This window comes from Bemisia tabaci, chromosome 1, assembly GCF_918797505.1.
Source record: "Bemisia tabaci chromosome 1, PGI_BMITA_v3".
Taxonomy (NCBI): domain Eukaryota; kingdom Metazoa; phylum Arthropoda; class Insecta; order Hemiptera; family Aleyrodidae; genus Bemisia; species Bemisia tabaci.
In genome coordinates this window covers 91,511,084-91,525,717 of record NC_092793.1, presented here as the reverse complement: position 1 = coordinate 91,525,717, position 14,634 = coordinate 91,511,084, and the positions used below count along the sequence as shown (strand labels likewise).

Here is a 14,634-nt window from a genome sequence, read left to right as displayed (position 1 = left end):
TTAGTTCTTTAGTTCTGGAAAGTGGTGTTAATGCAGTTCAAATGCTATACAGAAGGATTAATTCACGGCAGAGACATGCCAAATTTAATTTTTTTCTAAATGGCAGCTGTGATTCTGATAAACTTTTCAATATTTTTGGGTTTTTTTTGTAGGAAAGGTGGAGGGGCTGAGGGTCTTTTGGTCAGTACATGTAAAGTGACTTTTTAAAGCAGGAACAAAAAAAAAATTTATGAGGAAAATATTAAACCGTAAAAATTAAACAAAATTAGTAGTTTTAGGCTGAAGGAAGAGGAAAGCTCTGAGTAATGAGGGGTCAAAGCTGAACAAACCTTATCCAACTTGTTCTTGTGAAGAATGTATTTGAGCCAAGTCTCATGCTCCCCTCGCATTAGCACTTTTTTTACGAGAGGAAATCTCATTGGAATCATCTCACTAAAGTTGAGACAAGAAATTACAAAAGGGGAGTGGCGACCCCTATAAGTTTTTTAATTTTCCTGAAATTTGGGATTTGGGGTTTATCTATTTACCAGAACTTTATTTTTTTTATTTTTTTGGGACATCTTCTCAAATTAATGCCTGCATAGTGTATACATACTAAGATTGGAGGGAGAAGAACATAGCCCATGACTAAGTTTAAGGAAAGAACTCGAATTTTATAGAGTGACCTTTGTTGGTGTTTTAAAAAATTCTTCCCCCTCCCTTTCCTGGTATGTCTTAAGAGTAACCTTCTTCACTCACTTCCAATAATAGCACTTCAACATCATATGCTAAAAATTTTACCTGGATAAAGATAAGATAAAATGATTAAAGAGAATGCTAATATTTTGTGAAAGTAAACTGAAAGAGGTAAGAGGGGAAGGGGAGCTCTTGAAGAGACTAAATCGAACGAAGGATTTCTGAAATGATAATTGTCGATTGCAAACTAGAAACAGTTTACGGACAGAAAAATATTTCAGAAAACGCTCAAAAAGATTTCTTAATTTCTAGGAAACCATGTTTAAGTACATGCAGGTTATTTTTACCTAAGTTGGTTGTAAGGTAAAAAAGATGATGGTAGAATTAGGGTTTAGTGAGTAATATGCCCTGAAATAAGCAGTCTCTCATGAAATTTTTATCTTGTATTGTAGTTGCATTGAGTTCAGGAGGTATTCTAGAGATCCCTTGGCCATTTTTGGACCCTCGTCGACCACCAGTTGCGACACCTGAAATGCGGGAAGAGGGAGTGATACCATACATACCTGAATTGCCAATACCATCGGAGGCTATTATCAACTACAACCAAACTTCGTTCAGATTACGAGGCATACATACTATCCCTAGTGGTCTTGAATCTACATCTCTAGTCTTAGCATATGGTCTTGGTAAGTAATAATCATCATTATTATAACAGAGTATCTACTGTCATTAAGAGCCGGATAATATCAGGAAAATTGATGTTATCAAGAAAAATCAGGAAAATTGGTCATTGAACAGGAAATTCCGAGTACGTCAAGTATTTTTCCACTATCCAGGGTGTTCCAAAAGTCCCGTCCCCCCTCTAACTTTTGAACCGTTCAAGAGAGAAAAACGAAACCTTGGAAATGTTTCCATCTCAATAGGGACCATCTTCTGGGAGGGGGGTCAAAATTTTGGCCCTTCCCTCAGGGGATTGGGGGGCCCCAACTTCTTTTTATAAAATAGTAACTCCTATCATGTGATATCTTATTGCAAAGGGCAATCAAAACTAAGAATTTTGACGCAAACCGCAGATCAATATCTCAATTTTTGACAGAGTTATGATGGGTCAAAGGTCAAATTTGACGTACTTTTAAGAAATCGTAATTCCGGTTCAAATCATCGTTAGAAAAAATAAAACTGGAAAATTACCCAATTTGTAAACACTTTTAAGTAAAAATCTTAGGAATCACTTCTAACTAATTTTTAAGGGGGGGGGGGGAACCCTTAAATACTTTTGTTCAAAAATCATACGATTTTCCCGGTAAATGAGCCAATTTACCCTTACTTTTGCTCAACATTTTACCCAAAGTCTGCAGGGGATAACAGTCGGAAAAACACCGAAAATGCCCAAAAATGGTAATTTTTCCGAGTAAAATCGGCTTTTCCGGAAAATTGGAGGGTGATGAAAAAAATCGGAGGTCATATTCAGATTCAGCGCCTTAAAATGCATTAAGACCACTGAATGTCGTCCAGGAGACATTTTTTTATTTTGGTTTGTTGTACAGTAAAATGAGGCATATGACGAAAGATGGACATTAGCGGTTTTCGCATGATTCGGACCACGCCCCCCCCCCCCCCTGAAAAGGGCTTCAAACCAAAGGAACAAACATTTTCACTACATTAATGAGTGTGTCTGACCTCCGAGAGTATTTTAATCAAAAAATCTCATAATTGAAAAAAAATTGGCCTCCGGCCAATTTATGCGCGGCGCAAGCGCCGCGTACCGGCGCTTCGCGCCGGCATGTGGGGGGGCTTCGCCCCTTATCAGGGTGCGAGAATCGCACAACACTTTCTCGCTTTTGCTGGAATATTTAGAAAAATACTGCCAATTTCATAAAATCAGAAAGTTTGATTGGAATTTTGATCGCAGGATAATAGTTATGAAATTTTTATTCAAACCACTGAACTTTATTGTAAATGTCTTCGCGATGTGTGATGAATTCATGTATTCGGACTCGACTTGTTGATTTTATGAGGCATCTTCAATTAAATATGTAATTGATTAACAAAGTCTCCTATCAAATACGGCAATCCGTAAAAATCTTAGCTTTTCTACGATTCATTAGGATCCATTAGATTCATTGACATCATACTTCAGATACGATTTTATATTATAATCTTTCCTTAAGCACGGTCAAAAGCCATCAAATATCTACTTTGATGGGTAGAATGACTATTCGATGTTTAAATAGTCTTAAAACTAAACGGTTTTCGCTTAGCATCTCCCAAATTTTAAATTTGGCGGGCGAATCTACCTGCTGGAAGGTTCACCACACGCCCGCCAAGAGCGCCATCTCCTTACCGCGTATCCCCGTAATTCAAAGCGAAAACAATAGAGAGCGCCATCTTCTTGCTGCTCGTATACCTGTGTACTTAAACAACAACAACAACGTCGACAAATGTCAACAAACCTCGGGTTATCAATCATTAAATTTTTTTCAATCATGTTTGTGCAGTATTATTAAATTATATTTGTGTTCAGTACCTCGTAAAAAGGAACCGCAAAAGATGGAATCTGCCGGGATTCTAAATTCATTAACAACAAACATATTAGTTTCTAATAAAGATCTAAGTGTCAGTTCTTGCGTTAGCTTCATTCATAGTATGTAATGTAAGTACCTAAGTAGTTGTCTAATTTTGCCTGGTGTATACCTAAGGAGTAATTTTGGAAATAGTATATGATGCATTATATAATGCATTTGAATTCCTAGGTTTCACCTGACTCAAAGCGTTTGCTGCTATTATCTAGAAGCGCTCCGACTCATTTATCGGAGAATTGAGCATTTCCTATTGGCCCCTCTGCAATTATGAGATTAGTCCAAGGATCCTTTGGGAACTTAAATTAATGACTCAGATGGTGCTTTTAAGCCAACTTTGAAAGAATTAAAGGCATTTTTTTCAAAATCTACAGTCCTTGAGCTCTCCTTGCTACATGACGCGTAACCCTTCAATTTTTAGTTTAGTCCAAAGACCTCATAGGAACTTAAATTAATGAACCAGGTGGTGCTCTTATGCCAACTTTCGAAGAATTAAAGGCATTTTTTTTTCAAATTTACAGTCTTTGAAAATGAGCTGTTTGTGTGATGTTGCGGAGCAAAGTGCCCTACTTTTGGGCCTTGTAATCCCTTGAATTTTTAGTTTAGTCCAAAGATCTTTTAGGAACTTAAATTAATGACCCAGGTGATGTGCTTGATGCCCTTTTTTAAAGAATTAAAGGCATTTTTCAAAATTTATAGTCCCTCAAAATGAGCTTTCCGGGTGATTTTGCTGAAAATGGACCTTTAACCCAATTTGACCCTAGCCCCCCACCCCCCAAATTTTAGCGTACCCCAAAATCGTTCGACGTGCATAAGAAGACCATAGATATGGTGTTCTGTGAGAATTTTGAATGAAATCGAACAGATAGATTCTGAGTTATTGCTGTACACAGATTTGGGGGACAGCTGACGGACGGACACACATTTTTTCAAGTATGGTTATTTTGACTCCTGGGACCTTAAAACGTCTAGAAATGATGAAATTTCAACTTTTTTTTCTTCTTCTTCTTGGAGGATGACAATACTTCCTCTCTACCCTAGGGGAGCGAGAAAGTAAAAATGGACATTAGCGGTTTTCGCACGAGCCGATTTAAATACTCTTGCTGGAGTTTCTTTTTTCTCAATATAAATTCCTAAATTTATTTCTGCAGAAAATTTCAACAGAGATAGGCATCTGAAAGTCCAAAATTGAAAGATCTTAAAGGGCAGATCCTTACTAGTCCAGGCAAATAAGCCATGAAAGGGGCTATAGCCTGCAAAAATCCCGGGTAGCAATGTTTTCATCGATTTCTATGTAATTTTTGACGCTGAATCAGAATTTCAACTTTGCGCCATTAAATTCGGACCGGAAAGTTACCAAATTTGGCAAAAATGGCCTAAAATCGGACTTTTTTCTGGATTATGGCCTGTAACTTGCCAAAACCGGATCTGACGATAAAATTAGTTATTTTCAGAAATAAAGCTCGTTAAATTTCCTATAAAAAAGTTCCTATACACTTTTTTGTTCAAGGCAAAATCAAGCGCGCTGGCGGGCTCCGAACTTTGTAAAATGTGCGAGAATTGCGCATACTGTAATGTGTTGGGTTGTCCTTATTATTTACATCAATTCATTTCACTAAGTGTAAATTTTATCATCTTCACTTAATTTGTCCAGAAATTACTCGTCGGACGATTAAAACAGAAGACATCGGGCAAAAACTGCGAAAAACACAATTTTCGCTCATTTTTCAAAGTTCGGAGCCCGCCAGCGCGTTTGATTTTGCATTGAACAAAAAAAAGTATAGGAACTTTTTTATAGGAAATTTAACGAGCTTTATTTCTGAAAATAACTAATTTTATCGTCAGATCAATTTTTAGCAAGTTACAGGTCATAATCCGGAAAAAAGGCCGATTTTGGGCCATTTTTGCCAAATTTGGCATCTTTCCGGTCCGAATTTAATGGTGCAAAGTTAAAATTTGGATTCAGCGTCAAAAATTACGTAGGAATCACTGAAAGCATAACTACCCGGGATTTGTGCAAAAACCGTAAAAGAACGCAATTTTCGTTCATGTTTCGAAGTTCGGTGCCCGCCAGCGCGCTTAATTTTGCCTTGAGCAAAAAAGTGTATAGGAACTTTTTTATGGGTAACGAACGTTTTTTTTAAAACAACCAAATTGTCGTTAGATCAATTTTGGACGAGTCACAGGCCATAACCCCCAAAAAACCAAGTTTTCGCTCATTTTTCAAAGTTTGGAGCCCGCCAGCGCGCTTAATTTGCATTGAGCCAAAAAGTATATGGAATTTTTTTATAGGAAATTTAACGAGCTTTATTTCTGAAAATAACAAATTTTATCGTCAGATCAGGTTTTGGCAAGTTACAGGCCATAATCCGGAAAAAAGTCCGATTTTAGGCCATTTTTGCCAAATTTGGAAACTTTCCGGTCCGAATTTAATGGCGCAAAGTTAAAATTCGGATTCAGACTCAAAAATTAAATAGGAATCGATGAAAACATTGCTACCCGGGATTTTTGCAGGCTCTTTTCCTTGTTTGCCTGGACTATACGGGTTAACCTGAACTCTGCAGCTGCCTTGGTGTGCTGTCGGGTTATCAAAGAGAGCAGTAGAGCCTCATTTTTTTTAAATCGAGTTCCTTTCAAAATTTGTCCACTAACATTTAAATGAACTCATTGATTCAGCTGTGACAGTAAAATTCGTCCTCTTTGTAGAAAAACAAGACCCATGAAAAGGCAATAAGTGTGAAAAAATTGATGTCATTCCAGAAAAGACAGCAGTAAGTCTTCTCTCTCAGAGAGAGATGAGTATAATGGTGCACTCTTCTATCAACTTCGTACCTTCAAATTTTTTTGTTATTAATGTTTTGTGCCTAAAATGCAACCATGGAAGCATGCAAAACATAGCGCTTACCACTACTTTACTTAACATGACATGAAGAAGGCCTTTTGCTACAAGGTTTTTCATTGTAATCCCTGTTGTAGGAAAATGGGTAACTTACTCATCACATCAGCACACTATAGCTATTTCAGCGTCAAAATGCCATCATCAGACAAGTAATTATAGAACAGAAATGAGAACGGAAGCTGAAATATATCTTGACACGGAACAAACTTTGATGAGGCTCAGGACTGGTCAGCTGATGGTATTGCGACATTTTTTGTTAGAGCAGTGGATACCACGACCGGTGGCACCTGCGGTTCGATCTGTGTCTAAGTAACTTAACCGTCAGTACTTAGAAGTAGGGGGAGCAAGTGTTTATAATCTTCCAGATCGATCAAAAAGTTGGAAAACCTGCAATTTAATTAATTTTTATTTGTATTCGAAAAGCCTGAAGCAATAACTTTACAAATTCACATGGCTTTGGTTCATTTATTCACTACGGATCCTAGATTTTCATTATTTTTCTTGGCTATGTGCCTGAGTAACTCCGTATTTTTGCATCAATTATCAAATGCAACCAAAATCAGAACTTTGTTTCCAACCATTGAAAGATTGCACGAGAACAATTCCCTTTTTAAGCACCCCTGTTGATTTGATGTACAATCAAAACATGAAAGCAGTCAGATGAAATGAAGAAAAGAAAAGACAGCAAGAACGGAAGAATTCAAATAACAGATTACAATAAAACTATTAAAACTCGACGAAATAACTCAAAATTCCAGGATGGTTGTACCTATGTCCTATAAACAAAGATAGGATAGGTAGATAGGTAGAGATGCATCTAAGTCGTATAAATAAAAGCAGGTAGGTGGAGACATACAATCCACTTCCCCACCAATATCATTTGCTGCAAACAAATTAGCCCTCAAATAAAACCATCGTAGAAAAGTGGAAAATTTTGCAGAAAACTTGGCTTTGAAGCAGTCAAGTCCTGTAAAATATTATTTGGGGTTTCGTCATTTTCCAATTCTGTTTTGTTTTTGCACACTCCAAAATTTCAGAATTCTCTAATTTTTCCTTCACTTTCAAATCATCACAACAATCAGTAGTTTCACCAAGTAATTTATCATGATGTTTAGAGCCACTCTGATCAGTGTTAATGGAACGTTCTTATTTCAGATATTTTCTACACTCGCATATCACCATCGAAGACTTTTGATCTGCTGAAGGAAGATTTTGACTATTTCTTAATCATGGTTGTGCTGTCGGGACTATCTTTAGCTGCCTATGCAACTAAACATTTAGCAGGAAGGAAAGCTTTGAAGCAGGCGTGGAAGTAGATCATCCTCACTTATTATGGAGGGACAGAAGTTAGTTGACATCTCTAACCCATGACCCCACTATTCTTGAACAAAAAGTTTGGTCAGAACTCGAAATGTCCATTTTTCATTTAAGATGCACTTTTGAAAATTATTGAGTAAGCATTTGTATTCATGCTGTCATACAGGGTGGCTCAGACTTAGGGCCATTCCTGTCAAATCATTTAACTAGTAGTTGACTGTCTGTTAAGGTCCAACTAGAGGTTGGTGTGTCTTGTCAATTTACAACTACTGGTTGAGAGGCTGTTAACGGGCTGAGTTTCAACTGGTGCTTTTTCTGCCTGTTCGATTTCAACTAGGACTTCAGACAAAACATTCGTTCCGGTTCTTCGCGTTTCACTGGTTCACAAAGAGCCTGATTTAACTACCTAGGCTCGGTTTGCGGACCCCGCCACCCGCACCCTCCTCTTTGCAAGGGTTGTTCTGTCCTCTCGTTCAACTGCTAATTGAATTTTCGGCAAGGGTTCCCAGACATTGGAAACAACTTGATGTAGGATATGAGGGAACAAATCATGTTAATGCACTATTTGGCAAGTAGTCTTTGTCCAATAACTAGAGGTTGAAAATCAGTGACAAGACACTCCTTCAGGTCGAACTGGAAGTTACCTTTAACTGCTAGTTGACGAACTACCTACCAGTTAAAGGTAACTTCCGGTTCGACCTGAAGGAGTGTCTTGTCACTGATTTTCAACCTCTAGTTACTGGACAAAGACTACTCGCCAAATAGTGCATTAACATGATTTGTTCCCTCATATCCTACATCAAGTTGTTTCCAATGTCTGGGAACCCTTGCCGAAAATTCAATTAGCAGTTGAACGAGAGGACAGAACAACCCTTGCAAAGAGGAGGGTGCGGGTGGCGGGGTCCGCAAACCGAGCCTAGGTAGTTAAATCAGGCTCTTTGTGAACCAGTGAAACGCGAAGAACCGGAACGAATGTTTTGTCTGAAGTCCTAGTTGAAATCTAACAGGCAGAAAAAGCACCAGTTGAAACTCAGCCCGTTAACAGCCTCTCAACCAGTAGTTGTAAATTGACAAGACACACCAACCTCTAGTTGAACCTTAACAGACAGTCAACTACTAGTTGAATGATTTGACAGGAATCGCCCTTACTGTACCAGGCCTTTTTTCAGTTAATTCAGGTAGGACGAAGTTCAGGACCACAGGGATGATCAGGGAATCGAGCCCAAGTAATCCGAATTTCATGCTCTTGAAGCCCTGCCGATATCCTTTGGGACATAAAATGGGAATTCATACTCTAAAAGTTGGGGTCTGTGTTAAAATGTTGAAATTATTTCATTGGTAGGTATCCAGAAGTACAGAAAATGTTAACATGAATCGACACTGAGAAATCCCATATTGATTCATCCGTGTCCAAAATACTAACCCTCAAAGATGGGTGACAGAGCCATCTTTCTGTAAATTCATTTTCTCTAAATTGACGTACGTTTGACAAACGTTTTCATGGGTAATTCGAATTTGAGGGTCCTGTTGTCTCCAGAGGCTTCTTTGATGGGGCCCGGGGTAGGCCCTTCACTGGTTGAATTTACAAGTTCAGAGTCCCCCCCCCTTGTTCCACCAGAGAAGCCTCTAGGGACGACAGGATCCTCAAATTTGGATTCCTTGGGGTCGATTACTGATGAAAACATTTTTTTCCCCGAGTGTCAGAAGGCGACCATCTTGCAACCGATTCCAGCCGCCGGACCGACTGAATCTCTCTCAGCATGACATGATGAGTAGAATGAGCCCGAACACAAGTACTTATATATGTTGCTGGTTAAAATTTGGGCAATTTTTACTCAAATTTGAACCGGTCTGGCGGCCCTTTAGCAACTGATTTCGGTCCTCAGACGGACTGATCCTTACTCAGGACGGTTTTCCATGTGAAATGAGCCCAAAATTTCGGGTTTATGTTTCAGATTAAAATCTGAGGAATTTTTGGGGCATTCAGGGGACTATATTTTTTTTGTGCAACTGGTTCACCCCGCCAGACCTCCCATTTCTTTTTCCTGACCAGAATCCCCATTGAATGAGGTAGATAGCAAATTTCTATTATTCTGGTTAAATGAATCTTCATGAGCTCTTGGTCTATTCAACTTGTCCAGTTTATAAAGTCGGCGATAGAATGTGAACAGCTCACTTCTGTTTCATACTCTATAATCGGCAAGAATAATTTGAGTGGTGCACTCATTTATCTCTAAGAGAAGGAAATATGTAGCGTCCCCATTAATAAGCTTCTTGGGAGAAAACCCCACCTTGTCGCATTGTTTTCTGTTATGGAACCTCGGAAATTAGTGCATGCACTGATATTACAGGAGAAGGTTGTTTGTATCATAATACATTCCTTTGTTATTATACCGGTGCACTGATCTGTAGCCACAGTCGGAAACTGCCGAACTACCCATCGCTCCATATCAGATTCTTGAAATGCACCTGAGTAGGGGGATAATTCATAGCTTTAAGTGTTTTTTGCGTACCTGAAAATGATTTCAGTATTTTCAATGTTTTCATAGAAACGGCAAAGATGTATATGCTCATTTTGACCAGTTTTATAATTTCTAAATTTTGAAGAATGTTTTTACTGTTTTGTTCTATTCTATCAAATTTTTTGTTACCAAAATACACTGTCACATTTTTTTCTATACCAAAATGTATTATTAAACCTAAGAAAGCGGTACTTTCCTCTCTTCTTCCTGAAAGTATTTATTTTCATCAACTGAACCATCTCATTACCAGGCTCTACTCTGCATGCACATGCCACCATGATGGAGATTGGCTGTCTTATGAACAAATTAGAGCGTAACCCATTGAAAAGAGGCTAAAGTTGTAGTCCGGATCTTTTTGACAGATGGAGCTACCAAAGTGATTACTTCCTATTGGAGGTCGTTGAAGATTGGCTGAAATGCAATGGGTAGGATGAGCGTTTGCTCAATGTGGATGCCTCGTGGTAATGAAGGGGTTGAACTGTGCTTACCTAACTGTTGCTCCCGAGAGCATCCTCTTTCTAAGCCAACAATAACGGTACAACAAAACTGTGAAAAGTAACCATTGTAGACGAGGAGTAACATTTTATACCTCTGTTTTGGATAGTTTCAAATACTTCATGGGGAAGAAACATTTTTCAAGTCCACATGATGCACCAAAACATGAGTTAGATTAAAAACTTACAAAGTGATTTTCTCTCCATATGCTGTTAAATTGGAAAGGTTCTCAAGTACAAACTTATTCTATCAAATAGAGTGCGATAAAGAGCTTGCACAAACTTGCGTAAATGATCCTTCGTGTGGTTGTAAATCAATTTTTTAATGAGCCAATAGCTGGTATTCTACTCCTATTGAAAAGACACCTTTCTGCAAATTTTCTCGGCTATAAACGTATTTTTTCCTGTAGCAGCATTGCTGAGTGAAAAACTATGAAATTCTTTAAGCATGTAACGAGATAAGAAAGATTTAAAGGTGCAGTTTGTGCTAAAATTCTTTTTAAAGTATGTTTTTTCATAAGATGCCATGTAAATGGAGCTGTCAGCTCTGAAATTAACAATTTCTCAAATTTACATCGTTACCTTTTAAATGTTTGAATTGAATTGAGTGACCATAGAGCTAGTGAACATACGCAACTGACCTATTTTAATCTTATCACAGGATTACTCCTCCCTTCAGAGCTTTTGATTTTTTCAGTCATTGCAAGTTTAAGGTTGAGCTGGGTACCGTTCTTCATTGTGTAACAATTTTGTCTTAGTATGGAATCCTGCAGTTTAAACAAGCTTCGATTCTGACTTGTGTTTTTGCCTTATTTCGCTGTGAATTTATGAATGAACATTATACTTTCCTCCTCAAAGTTTTGGTTTGTTTATCATGTGTTCAGTACTTGAGCGATTAAATCTTTCTCCGAAAAACTTTTATCTCTCAAGTTTTCGTACGAAGCACAGCAAGTATTCAGAAATCCAATACTACATATCACTCAACTACCGGTGGTTTACTTTAAATCACATTAATGTGGATTAAACTAATGTTTACTGCAAGGCCTATTTCTGGCCCATGGTTAATTTACATAACCTCTCTGGAATAAATTGGACCTGATCATTTCTAAGAGGCCTCATCAAATGATAACAAGTCGTTCTTCCGCTTAATTCATAAGGTGGTTGTGGAACCCATGAACACTCATGGATGTTAGTGAATCTGCAAACAGGTAAAATCAATATTACATGTTCATGGAACCCGGAATCAAGTCATGAGACGTCCCAGATGATGGAATTTGAGTTCATTCCCCATTCGTCCGTGCAGTCCTCAACGTCAACAAGATGGGAACGTAAATTTTTAGTCTAAATCAATAACTAACCAAATCAACTACTGTTGAGAATCAATCATTTTGACGGCCCAGCCTCTCATGCAACGATCGAACAGGAATTATTAAGCATCTGCTTTGCTGATAAAAAGCTGCATTATCTAATTTATAGCTAAAAAATTGTAAATTCTGATCATGAACCTTTGCAAGAAATTTTCAAAAAAGGTATTACCAAAGTTTCGTCGAACAGAATTCAAAGATATAATATATGTATGTTGAAACTTGCTATGTATGATCTTAAACGTTGTTCGCAGCAGATCTTCTCAGTCAAAATTTTGTGATCCTAGGTATTGAAGATGACCCAATGATGTGTGAAATCGTTCATAATACGAGGGGCGTTCAATAAGTAAGTATCCCCCCTCTCTAAAATCCATAAGAATGGACCAATTTTAAAAAAACTTGGGCTCAAAATCTTCCTTAGGATATTTTGAGTTCAACGAAACAAACCGCAACAAAATCGGACCATGTGCGGTCGAACGCGAGCCGTTTGAACGCGCCGAGGTGCTCGACGCTCCCGCCAAATCCGCGAGGATTTGAAGTCCGCTACAGGAGAAGAGCTTCTCTGCCAAAGCCTTAGTCGTTCATCACTGACGAAAAATCAAAGAAATTTTTGTAGAATAAGGGGCTTACCTCACTTCTCCACATAACCAGCTCGATCCAAGCAAGTCTGATACTGAGACTAAGACTAAGAGAACAGCTTTTGGATGCCTCGTGCGTGGAAGTCTTTCAGCTGACCGCGGATGAAAGAGTGGACGGCTTGTTTGACCTCTTCCACTGATTCAAAATTAACTCCTCCGAGTTCAGATTTCAGATACGATAATAAATAGCAAACCAGACCACCATTTATTCCCGTTCCTCAAATCTGAACTCGGAGGAGTTAATTTTGAATCAGTGGAAGAGGTCAAACAAGCCGTCCACTCTTTCATCCGCGGTCAGCTGAAAGACTTCCACGCACGAGGCATCCAAAAGCTGTTCTCTTAGTCTTAGTCTCAGTATCAGACATGCTTGGATCGAGCTGGTTACGTGAAGAAGTGAGGTAAGCCCCTTATTCTACAAAAATTTCTTTGATTTTTCGTCAGTGATGAACGACTAAGGCTTTGGCAGAGAAGCTCTTCTCCTGTAGCGGACTTTAAATCCTCGCGGATTTGGCGGGAGCGTCGAGCACCTCGGCGCGTTCAAACGGCTCGCGTTCGACCGCACATGGTCCGATTTTGTTGCGGTTTGTTTCGTTGAACTCAAAATATCCTAAGGAAGATTTTGAGCCCAAGTTTTTTTAAAATTGGTCCATTTTTATGGATTTTAGAGAGGGGGGATACTTACTTATTGAACGCCCCTCGTATTGATCTAAAATTAGAAATAACATCTGCTTAATTTAAAAGACTTCAAAGGGAAACCTTGAAAGGTACAGAATTACAGGCTGTAATTCGTATGTACCAACCAGAGTGGAGCAAATGTCAAGATGAAATGAGGGGCTCGGACGACGAGACGCTCGAGTGCAGTTTTTGAAAAAAAATTGATTTCAAGTAAAACTAGTCTTAATGCATATTCTGTGACAAATTAGCTCCCAAATTCCAATTTTAGAGCATCAAAAAGTCAGTTGGAACTTTCTTCCCAACATAAGGATCAAACATGCATTTCTTGAAATAGTAAAAACTGCACTAATGCGCCTTTTTCCTCCATACCCCTCAAGCGGTCACAACATATCCGACTGTTAACAGTATTTTTGCGAATAAAGATGTTGTTTCCCTAGATAATAGAATTTTAGTACCGAAAACGCTCAAAAGATTCTATAAGAAATTTCTTCACGAAAATCGTGTTGGAAGTAGTGATACAATTAAAGAAAGCGACAAAAGTAGTCTCTGGCCAAAATATAATAGAGACTTTAGAGGTTTTGTTAAAAAATGTGAGGTTTGCGTATTTCATGCAGAAAACCGCAGTGAGCATCTAATTCCTCATAATATTAAAAAGATTCCATTTTTTTAAATTGGTATGAATTTTTGTGATTTTGGAGGCAACAGTCATCTCATAGTTGAAGATTGTTGTTTAATATGGTTAGAGATCAAAAGAATTAGTGGTAAAACTGCTAAAGAGGTCATGAGTCCGTCGAAAGATATGTAGCGTCTTAGGTGCACCAGCAATAATAGTGTCGGATTATTATCCTTTCAGCTCCGTAGAATTTAAAACATTTTTAGAACACGATAACTCCACTCTGATCACATCCTCACCTTGAGGAAAAAAAAACCAAACAATTGTTACAGAAATCAGTAGAAAATAAGATTGATTTAAACGAAATGATGAGAGAACATCAAAACATTCCCATAACAATTTTGAATTCCTCTCCAGCTCAGCTTTGTCTCATTATTAGAACATCACAGTCGAGCTATCCAATTAGCAAAGAGGTCTTACAGCCAAAGGTGAAGTATTTCGAAGGAAATGGAAGGAGCGAAAGTAAAAGCTATACAGAATTATGACTTAAGATGTAAACAAGAAACAGAATTCCAAATCGTAGAGCAGGTTCTGTTTTTAGATTGTAGAGAATAAATACATGCCCAAATATTAAAAAAATTTGAATTTTCGCCACGAACTTTTAAAATTAAAACCGGTCGGGGTTCAATTTCACTTACAATTGCTAAATTTCTGAAGAAATATCCAAATCAAAGTCTAGCTAACAAAGAACAAATTGTGTCTAGTTTCCTAATTTCTTTATCGTATTTAGACTTCGAAGAGGACAGTACTGTAATGCCAATGCAAGTACAAATTGTAAACTAAGAATCACGACTACAA

General features: G+C 38.1%; 1 protein-coding gene across 2 annotated transcripts in view; it reads left to right on the top strand.

Moving 5' to 3' along the window:
• Positions 1–10,196, top strand: part of EMC1 (ER membrane protein complex subunit 1) — a 75,319-nt gene extending 65,123 nt beyond the window's left edge. For both annotated transcript variants that reach the window (XM_019056373.2, XM_019056374.2), the window contains 2 exons: positions 1,128–1,361; positions 7,309–10,196. In XM_019056373.2, the coding sequence (XP_018911918.2) occupies positions 1,128–1,361; positions 7,309–7,469 (395 nt within the window). In that variant the 3' untranslated portion in view covers positions 7,470–10,196. The remainder of the gene's footprint in view (positions 1–1,127; positions 1,362–7,308) is intronic.
• Positions 10,197–14,634: the final 4,438 nt, after the last annotated feature.